At 40.6% G+C, this 11,269-nt stretch overlaps 1 protein-coding gene across 1 annotated transcript; it reads left to right on the top strand.

Moving 5' to 3' along the window:
* Positions 1–6,801: 6,801 nt before the first annotated feature.
* On the top strand, positions 6,802–9,575 carry LOC143851301 (UPF0481 protein At3g47200-like). Its single transcript, XM_077360681.1, has 2 exons — positions 6,802–8,094; positions 8,531–9,575. The coding sequence occupies exons 1-2, from the start codon at positions 7,447–7,449 to the stop codon at positions 9,302–9,304; spliced, it is 1,422 nt and encodes a 473-aa protein (XP_077216796.1). The 5' UTR covers positions 6,802–7,446; the 3' UTR covers positions 9,305–9,575.
* The last annotated feature ends 1,694 nt before the right edge of the window (positions 9,576–11,269 follow it).

The following is an 11,269-nucleotide window of genomic DNA, read 5'->3' on the forward strand; positions in this document are numbered from 1 at the left end:
CATTAACAGATCAATCAAAAGAATTACAGAGAACTATAAGTCTATCCATATGAATGTCTGAAAAGAAGACCTAACATCACATAGCCTCGAACCTCAGCATAAATTTTTGCTCCTCGTTCCCGTGAATGCTCAAGTGCCTTTATTTTACAAGAAAGCAACAATACGAGAATGTGCCACATGATTGATGCAGAATCTCAATTAGACTTTAAAAATAAACAACAGTTACAAACAAGCTATAATCAACAATAGTGACAAAAAGATGGAAGAAACAAGATTCCACAAGATGTCTAGTATCAATATAGCACCAAAGCACCATTTGGCACAGTAGTTTACATCGAGAGTGACTAGCAGTGATGCAGATTGTAGGTCAAATAAGAGGCATATTTGCCCAATAGAATTATTTAGACATTTGCCTCAATACGTGCAAGGGACCCAGCTTCCCGATCTCGAGTCAAAGTTTTTTCAACTTGATCCTATGCAGCCTGCCGTTTTCAAGGTCGGAATGTTAGGAAATAATCCTAACCATGGTTGTGGCCTTAGCAAGATCGACGGCCGAGATCATACTTGTTGGTTAGTTTTGGTTATATGAAAAGACATAACCATTTAGAGAAGAGATGTAAATGTATTGAAAGGTTGTTTGAGGGATGAACCAGCGTGATGAGGAGTTGCGTCCCTTCCCTTAAACATCTATAAAACTCTTCATGGGTCCCTACTTGCACACATCCATTATCGCAGCCCATCCTTTGCAATCCACAGCAAAAGGGAGAAGAAGCCGGTCCCCATCACCGTCGGTTGTGGAGCAAGGAGAAACTCAAAGAGAAATTCTTTCCGACATAATAAGAAAACAACATGCATGGCTTCCGGTATGTTGCTTTTCTATTTCAATTCAATTCATATTGTTAATTGCGTTTTTCTCAAAGTTGGACCGCCAAAGATCCGTTACCCGTGTTCCTGTTATGATGAACACTTACATGTGGTATCAAAGCCACGGTTAAGGCGAGAAAACGGAGAGAAAATCACAAATTTGGTGAAAATTTGATTGGAATAGGGTTTTAGCGGTATAAAAACCTCGTATTTTGATTTCTGCCATCAGTCCACCAATCTGATCGACTATTGAGTGGCACTGAAATGTTGCTTGTGTTCCCACGAATCCAACGCAACAAACGGTTCGTCGATCTGATGTCTGGATTGCGTTTGGTGGCGATTTAAAGATGAAATTTTTAATTTTTGGAACGCTTTGCACATCGCCGGAAAACAGCGTGCCGCCGGAAAACGGTTGCTCCCACCGGTGATTTTTTGACATGGTTACAAATTTCGTTCCGAGATGAGTCCAACGGCGTGTCGTGCGCCTCAATTAGACTTCAAACGAAGCCGCAATGATAAATCAAATTTTCAGTGTTTTTTTCTGATTTTGCTGGAATTTTCACTATTTTAATGAAGAAGACGATGAATAGTGTCGGGCTTCGCAGGCCGAACCGGGCCACGCGGGCCCATCAAGGATCCGCGATCGGTTTTTCAATTAGAAAGGGCCCAGTAGACCCTCTAAGCCCACCAGACGGCTTGGCCCTACCCGGCCCAAACGGCTCAAATCTGTGTTTGACTCGGTTTGGCCCATTTTTGTGATATTTTTTGCCTGATTATAGTGGTTCTGGGGGTTTTGCACCCTTCTGAATCCATGTTTTGGGTCAGTTTTGGCATTTAGGATCTATATCATATAGGTACAGTGTAAATTCAGAAACTTTTGATTTTTCAAGTTGGTTTTGAGTCAAAAGTTTTGGAGTTTTGGGCTCGGATTAGACTGGTTCCTAAGGTTTTAGACCGTTCTGAACCCATCTTAGGGATCGGTTTTGGCATTTGAGCACTGCATAATATAGTGACAGTGCAACTTCAAAAGACTTTTGATTTTATAAGTGTGATTTTAAATCAAAGTTTGGAGGTTTGGGGCTAGGGTTAGATCAGTTCCAAGGGTTTTGGCCCTTCTAAATTCATTTATGTTTTCAGTTTCGGCATTTAAACACTATTTGATATGAGTCCAGCAATCTTTATTACTTTTGGGCTTTTAAAGTGTGTTTTGAGTTTGATTATGATTCCAAACTCTTAAGGAACTTAGCCAAATGCAATAGGGCAGTGATTTTTTAATGAATTTATTACTGATTTATTATTCTAATTAAGGCAGTTGACTCATTTGGTTTCAAATTTATTAAAAGACTAATATTGTTTATATGCGTTGTGCTTTGCATATAACTTAGTGATTTAACTTATTGTTAAAGTCACATGTGAGACCATACGCTTGTTTGTACATATTGTTCATTAGTTCAAGTTGATTATAGATTGTTATCTTCTTATTTGAATGAACAAATGAACAAAGAACCTCGATTCCACATGGGAAATGGAATCGCTTAAGGTTAAGTGGTTAATTTTGAAAAATGTGTCGCATATAGTGACACCTTATGAATTATGAAACCACTTTGAGTTGCGTCTGTTTGTCCAAGAACAACACTCAGCCCAACGGATGACTGTTGCTTTGCACAAATAGGCGGTGCGAGGAGGCTAGGCCTGGGTAACTCGGTTTGGGGTTGTGCTTCTGCTCAACGGTGATGTGTGCCCATAGTACTAGGTTATTTGGCCCTAGTTGGTCTCATGGGAGAGCCAATTGTGTGCCGTGGCACGGCCCAACGGACGGCCCACGGTGGCACGGCCCAACGGAGAGCCAATTGTGTGCCGTGACACGCCTGGTGTCTCGCCAGAATCACAATATTGTGATTGCCTGAATTGAAAATCGTTTGTGTATTGTGGCACAGCCCAACGGACAGCCCACAATGACACGTCTGACGTTTCGTAAGGATCACATTTATGTGTTTCTGTGATTCTGGGCAATCCAACTATTTTCCCTAAAGATGAATGACTGAGTATTGTATTTGAGAACCAATTGTGTGCTGTGGCACGGCCCAACGGACGACCCACGGTTATACACCAGTGTCTCTTCATAATCATGGTATTGTGTTTTCTAAAGTAGAAACCAATTCTGCATCGTGGCACGGCCCAACGGACGGCCCATGATGGTACATATAGTATCTAATTAGAAGCACACTTATCTATCATCATGATTTTATACATTTTAGTCATTTTTTTCAGTTTGATTGATTAAAATCGTGGATTGAGTTAATTATACTCCATTTGTGGACTGAATAGGTGTTATAAGAAGTAAGCATGTTTGGAACTGCAAGTCTGTGTCTGTGACATTGAAGTTGTTGGTATCTTAGTGGCTTTTCTAGATACCGATTATGTTGGGTACTTTAGTGGGTCAGAAACCTTAGCAAGTGATGGAATAGATCTGCATAATTCAAGACTACAAAAGGCTAGAGTATGCATCATTGAATGACAGGCTCACTAAACCCACATCTAAAAGATGCTTATGAATAGTGGGAGTTCAATGTTAGTATCAATCTAGTAGTAATGGTAGACTTCCATTTTTTATGCAATTCGAGATGTTTTTAAGACTCAAAAATGTGAAGGAGTTCTTGAATGTAGTTAGTGAATATTTTAGAGGATCGTTTGAAGCACTTGCAAATACTCTTATGATGTGTTTTGATAACCTTAAAGTATATTCACCAAAGTTGTAGTTTTGAGCACATTTTGGAAGGCTTTAGATTCAGAACCTTGGTTGTGCTCACTTTACGACACACCTCTTGGTTATTCTAAATGGCAACATTAGAGTCCCGAAGATATAGACTAGCCTTAGCATTATCAATTAAATAGTGAACTTAGTATCAAGTGCCATTATCTTGAATAATAAATGACACAAAAAGTATGGATCTTTTAAGTTTGATATGGCCTAGAATTAATACCATACCTTTGTATATTATGATTCCTATTTAGTAAGTACTCCGGAAAAGATTTGTGAATAGATTAAGGCATTACTATTCACATTTAGAATTCTATGTGAGGTCTTCATGCGAGTTAGGTGCTTAGTAGAGGAGAGTATACCATTATATCGGGAAATAGAATAAAGGTGGTTGTTGAATCCATTGTTACTCGCCACTCTTTTCTGAAATTTTGGCTTCATATGAACTAGAAATCTTATTCTAGAAAAACTTAATTCCTTTGGCTATGAATCAAGGTCTGGAAGTATAATGGATTCTCTCTAGTTTTCCATTTCCCATTTAGTGAGTTTGGTTCTCTTCAGGGCAATCCTTATTGACTTATATTGCTCTTCTCTCAAGGTCAGACTTGGCCCACCTTGCATTTGAATGAGATAATCGGTATTGTTAGAAATAAATGAAATCGCGTGGACAAGAATTTATCCAATCAGTGGCTTAAGTTTTGTAAGCACATATCTGAGGATAGTTGGGTAAAAGAAGAATTCTAGATTCACTTATTTATATTTTGGACCACCAAATGGACCGTTTGGATCATCCTATTGTGTATTGTGTGTACTGCATTATTTGAAAAAAAAATAAAAAAAATTGGACTATATGTGCATACACTATAATGTGCTGCACTCCATCAAAAGATGATGTGTAAAATAGTGGGGCTCACGCACTAAAGAGAAACTGAGTATCATGGAAACCTCTTTAGATTGGAGGGTTGCGATCATCCTGTGTAAATGATTTTTGGGGCACAACCTATTTACATTGTGGCCCATCAAATGGATGGTTTGGATCATCTTTTGGTGCGGGTTGTACGGTAATATTAAGGCCCAATTGTAGGCCCCCCCCTATAATTTTCAAAACAAAGTGCATGGTCCACAGCATAGGATGATCCAAGCCGTCCATATGATGGGCCACAACGTAAATAGTTGTACGCCATGCCCATATAGGGTATGTTGAGCACGTGAGCTTAGAGTTAGGCTTTGTTCCTTCTCCTTATCTCACCACTCTGTGTCTGGTCCTACCGTAGACAAGAGAAACAGAGGCGAGAGACTAGTACTCGACCGGTGTTAGACAAACGGAGGAAACCTAAACCCCTTTTTTTGTTTCAATTATCGTATTGAGGCGGTCGCTACATGATTCGGGAATAATACCTTGAGGACCCAAATCATGTAGTAAACATCCCTATTTCCGGTAATACAATTCAATTACTTTATTCTTTAAAAAAAGGGACTAAGCTTAATCACAATAAAGGATAAAAAGTTAAAGCTTTTGCTAAAGTTCTCTAAAAATGCCAAGCCAAGTCAAGAGATCAGGTTTACCCAGGCATGAGGGGTGCCTAGCACCTTCCCCGAATCTAATCATATCCCCTACTCAGATATTTGTAAAGAACATGCCTAAAAGTAGAGTAAATCATCGGTTCTAGGCCCTAACCTAGATGGCCACTCAGAGATTCCCTTTTCATTGAAATCTGGACTCCGACCCAAGTTCACAGGAAACGCAGACATTCACAAACACCCCATTTGACACACAACCACGCGCATGCTGCAGCGGCCCGGGGACGTCACAGGATGGGAACGGGCTCCCACACCATCCAATCTATAAGGTTTCGATAATTTACAATTTCTTTTTCAATTGGAGGGCTAAGATCATCCTATGGAAATGATTTTTTGAGATACAACCTATTTACGGTGTGGCCCATCAAATGGATGATGTGGGTCTTCCTGTACTGTGGGAGTACGGTTTATTTGGAAAACATGGGTGGGGCCTACCTTGCTCAAAGTTTAAAACAAATTAATTGTAGGGCCCACCAACCATTCATATTGTGTGTGGGGAGAGAGAGAGTAGTTGTACTGCTGTAGAGTAGCAAGGGGTTTTTATCCAGGAAGGGGGATATCACTCCACGTGATAAACGGGATGAATTATTGGTGCTGTAGGAAGGGGAAATATCACTCTCCAACAAGAAACAGAAATCAATTATTGGTGCCATGTGTTAGGAAAAAGGCATTGAAGAGAGCTCGAATCTCCATATAACACAGTTAAAGCGGTGAAAAGGACCAATCAACGGGTCCCCTTTTAACGTGATTTGACGTGTTAAAGTTACCACCGTTCACGTTAGGGGTGAACATGGTTCCGGTTCGAACCGAGGAACCGAACCGAACCGGCACATTTGGTTCGGTTCGGTTCCATTTCTATATGGTTCGGTTCCAGTTCAGAAATCCGGGAACCGGTGCAAATTCGGTTCGGTTCTGGGTTTGGGATTTCAGAACCGAGAACAGAACCGAGAACCGAATTGGTTTAATGTAATCTTTGCTTTGGATATTAGGGCCTTATTATTTTCCAAATTTGTAGTTCATGGCTTCATGCATTGCCAAAATTTGTACATTATTATCCCATCTGTTTGTACTTCTTCATCCTTCATATAAGTTTTGCATTGCCCAAATTTGTGCTTGTTACTGTTACTGTTAGTGCTTGTAATTCATATATAAACAAGGCCATTGGTGAAGGTTGGGTAAACCCAGAACCGAACCGAACCGAACCGATTATATATGGTTCTGGTTCGGTTTGGTTCCACACATATATGGTTCGGTTCTGGTTTCAATTTCAGGGAACCGATTATATATGGTTCGGTTCTGGTTCCAATTTCAGGGAACCGATTATATATGGTTCGGTTCTGGGTTTAGCCCAAAACCGAACCGAACCGGACCATGTCCACCCCTAGTTCACGTTGTAAGGGGCGAATGCGAAGGGGTGAAAATATTTCTCCCCACCGTTTTTTCAAAGTGTTTTCCATCGAAAGAGCAAAAGAGTAAATGTCTTATTTTAGACTTATAATGCTGCCCAGCTGTCCCCCATGGTAGACGAAAGTGACCTTCTTTATCGTGAGAGCGCACATGAATTGCGGTATAAATCCAGGAGTAGAGGTGCACGGCTTCTAGCATCCTCTTTCTCTAATGCAAAATAACTTGGCCATGGCTTTCCCGACTGGTCCTCGGCGGACGACCGGTGTACTCGACACGATCACCTACTTCTTCAACGACATGTACACGGAGTTTAAATCGAATGAGGGCTTGACCAATTACGGTGAAAAAGAATTTTCCTGAGAAATTCTCCCATTTTCCCTTCGATTTGGAGAAATTCGTCCGGCGAATTTCAAGAGTGAATTTTCCTGAGAAATTCTCCTACTTTTCCTTCGATTTGGAGAAATTCGTCCTGCGAATTTCGAGGGTTCCACGTCACCCGACAAGCGCCCGACATAACCGGCGGTCAAAATTCCTATTTCTACTAAATCCCTACCAAACACCCCTCGGGTAATTAGGAGAATTACATTCCCTGCTATTTTACTCAAAAAAACGTAACCAAACAGAGCATTTACAAAGTCCCCCCTTAAATTGGGCCCTTCGGAGAAACATCCTTTTTGATTCGGTTCAAATTGGGCGGCCCTTCGGAGAAACATCCTTTTTTATTTTTCGTGTTTAAATTGGAGGAAAGAGTGCACATGAATTGCTGTATAAATCCGGGAGTAGAGGTGCACGGCTTCTAGCATCCTCTTTCTCTACTGCAAAGTAACTTGGCCATGGCTTTCCCGACTGGTCCTCGGCGGACGACCAGTTTACTCGACATGATCAGCTACTTCAACAACATGTACACGGATTTTAAATCGAATGAGGGCTTGACCAAACACTCCATTTACAAAGTCCCCCCTTACATATCCAATACCAACAAAACTGCATACGAACCTCACATCGTCTCTATTGGCCCTTACCATCACGGAAAGCCCCACTTGAAATCCATGGAAGAACATAAACACAGGGCTCTCCATCACCGTCTCGAACGATCCAAGAAAACCATCGATTATTATAGGAAGGTGTTGGACAACAAAGTGAAAGATCTGATGGATTCTTATGAGCAGCTCGATGAAGAATGGCGCGATCAAGACAAGTTCTTACAGCTTATGCTCCTAGACGGCTTCTTTTTGCTCGAGCTCTTGCGCTCTTATTGCAGTTTCAACGATCATGATATCATGGACCCAGCTTTTTCCTTGCTTCTATCTGCCCGGATCAGAAACGATTATGAAATCAACGACCCAGTTTTTAGCATTGATGGATCTGTCAATATCCTTCCGTATATAGTATCCGACCTTTTAATGGTTGAAAACCAGTTGCCTCTGCTGGTTCTTCAGACGATAATTGCTATTGAATGGCACGTTATGGGGAGACAAGAGGTGAGTCTTTTCCCCAAAACCCATCATCCATCCAATTTCTGGTCTAGAAATGTTATTTCCAACCCCTTTCCCTAAAAATGGCTGCAAAATTAGCCTGAAACTCCACCCACTTTAGTTGGACTTTTCAGTCGTTCCTTTTGACTGATCGGAGCAGCTCACAATAATTAGATGATCTAAACCCTTCATTAGGGGCTCACTTTTTAGAAGAGTTTGTCTTCATCCATGAGGTGGCTGCTCTCACATGCAACAAGCCATTAGAAAGAAAATCTTTTTAGCAAATCCCTTATTTTTAATATAGTAGCTCACTTTGGGGCCATTCCTCTCCTTGTATACGGTATACCTACGTTCCTTCAATACAAAATCATTAGAAAGAAAATCTTTTTAGCATCTTCCACTCGAGAAAGAGAGCTAACATTATCTCTTTAATTTTACGCAGCATTACACATTCTTGAACATTCTTGTGGCGACGTTCTTTATACCTGCAATGAAACCAGACCCAGACATAAGGGACGGCCTACACATGTTGGACATAGTCCGAAAGCTCATTATTTTTGGCCCACCAGCAAACACCAGCAGTCTTTACTCCTTAAATTTTTGGCCACCAGCAAACACCAGCAGTCAATCATCCATAAATTTTTGGCCCATCAGCAAACCCCGCAGTCATTTATCCAGTGCCATCATGCCGTCGTTCTCAGACCTGTTTGATGTCAGAGTTAAGTTAAAGCGGAGCGAAACACAAAGCGTCAGAGATATAACATTCAGTAATGGCATCCTTAGTCTCCCAGTTTTCATAGTCGGAGGTGGAGCCAAATCCTTCTACCTAAATGTCCTCGCCTTCGAGCGGCTTCACCACCGTGCAGGCCACGAAGTGAGTTCCTTCGTTGCCTTTATGTATGGTTTAATCAAGTCTGAGAAGGATGCTCGCTTGCTCCGTTCGCATGGGATTTTATATAGCACGCTTGACAGTGACAAAGCCATTGCCGATCTAACTCAAGAGCTTGCAAGGGACATATACTTTGATACTAATAGTCCTCTTTGCGAAGTGAGAGATGCGTTGTACGAATACACGATCATAAAAGGGAACGAGAATAGAATGAAGAGGTGGAGCACAAGAGTTCGTGAGTGGCGTTTGGCTGCAGCATTCCTTCTTGTTCTTACTGTGATTCAGACCTTGTATGCAGTCCTCGCATACCATACTAATAATAAATAAGCACCCAATCCACCCACCACACCCAATCCAAAACTGGGCCTAAGGTAATAATCAAGAACTTCCCTATGAAGTGGGTATCCACCCAGCCCCACAGTGTTACTTCAATGGAGTTTTTTAATAGTTTGAAAGAACCATATGCTTCCTTTCTTTGTCTGTAATTTGATGGAACATGTGGAAGGTTTGTGATGTGGTTGGGATCATAATTTGTCAAATATAGAACTGTATGCATCCTTTCTGTCTTTAATTTGATGGAACATGGATTTCTATTGTAGATGGTTTGTGATGGGGAGTTTGGAATCATAATTTGTTGACCCTATGGGATGGTTTGTGATGGCGAGTTTGGAATCATAATTTGTTGACCCTATGGAATCCAATATACACTGTTGAAGGGTGAGATTGTTGTTTCCATGGACCTTGTTGCTGCCCCTATTCAATAGTGTGGAAATGGATTCTGGCCTCTTTGTATCCTCAAGCTCCACCCATCGAATGACTTTCGTTTCCGCACTAAATTGGAAGTTCTGGTTGAGTATGACTAATTTCAATTCCCTTGCGGATTGGAATGACACTGCATGGATGAATCAAGGCATTCTCTTCTTTCGAGAAGGACTTGTTTATTGTTTAGATTTCTAAAGAGGGGGAATCGATTGTTATTGCTGCTATAGTTATTTTGGGCATTAAAAAATCAATTGTTATTGCTGCTATAGTTTGAATCCATGGTGTTATTGGTGAAGCCTGATCTCAGTCTAATCTGGGGTTAGTTTTGTACTTTTATGAATTAGGGTTTTTTCTTTTCTTGTAACGCGTCTGAGAACGCCATATAAAATGATGTGATATCAGAAGCCACCATAGTGAGATGCGTGAGGGTTTGTAATATCTTCTTCAGAATAGTGGAATCGTTGGCTTGTCGCTCTGTCGTTGATGTAGCCTATACTAAACTGGTTGGATGAACCACATAAATCTGGTATTATGTTTGTGTGATTTTCGTTTATCTTTGCATCATTATTCTGATGCGTTGTTAATTCCTAACACATGGTAAAATATTAAACACACAAAAATTATAGGAAAAAGGATCCATAAAATAAAATTAAAAATCACAGAAATGCAGATTTCAAACGTGAAAAAACTAGGGCATATCTTTCTCAAACATCTCAGTATCTAGTAAAAATGAGGGGAAAAAAAAGAACCATAGAAGAAGGGGGAAAAACTTAAAAGCATATGATTAGAGGTTTCATTTTCTATACCTGGAAATGGCGCGCGAGAGAGAGAGAGAGAGAGAGAGAGAGAGAGAGAGAGAGAGAGAGAGAGAGAGAGCTTGTTTTGACGCTTGAGAGGGAAGGAGGTGGCCAAAATCGATAAAAAAATCGTGTAAAGAGTGAGAGTATATTTTCGCCATAATTTTCTCTAATTCTAGGAATAAGAATACCACCTCCCTAGGAAGATATCATGTTGCACCAAAAATCCCCTTCCTTTTTCTGCCCGGTATCATATTTTCTTTCCCATTCCATTCCGTAAATTTCCCCAAACAACGGAAAAGCCCTAAAACGGTATCAGATACCAATTCAAAATCTCTATTCCAGCAATCCAAACGCACCCTTAATGCTCTGTATGGTTGCCGGGTTTTTTCTTTGTTCCTAGGAGTTATGTGGGAGAAAAAAAAACCCTGGGAGATAGGTGGGAAAAAAAAAAAGTCCTAGAAGCATCCTGGTAAAATAAAAATCCCATGTTTGGTTGACAGGATTATGGTGGTTAAAAAAAAAAACCTTTGTTTGGTTGCTTGAATTGTTGGGTAGAAAAAAATTCTTCTCAAGCTTATTTTTGGTTCCTGAGTTTATTTTTGTTCCTGGGGTTATCTTGGGATGAGATGAAAAGGCAATCATTACAAAAGTGGGATTAAAAAATTCACCCCACAAGTAATCATTACAAGAGTGGGATTAAAATAAACCTAGTGCTAAAAGGCAACCAAAC

Source organism: Tasmannia lanceolata, unplaced genomic scaffold, assembly GCF_043159265.1.
Source record: "Tasmannia lanceolata isolate RefF3 unplaced genomic scaffold, GAP_Taslan_0.1 ptg000018l, whole genome shotgun sequence".
Taxonomy (NCBI): domain Eukaryota; kingdom Viridiplantae; phylum Streptophyta; class Magnoliopsida; order Canellales; family Winteraceae; genus Tasmannia; species Tasmannia lanceolata.

Excerpts from the sequence above, each read along its gene's own strand:
- LOC143851301 (XM_077360681.1), top strand. The coding sequence starts at position 7,447 with ATGGCTTTCCCGACTGGTCCTCGGCGGACGACCAGTTTACTCGACATG. Across the intron at positions 8,095-8,530 it reads ACGTTATGGGGAGACAAGAG|CATTACACATTCTTGAACAT; the intron begins GTGAGTCTTTTC and ends AATTTTACGCAG.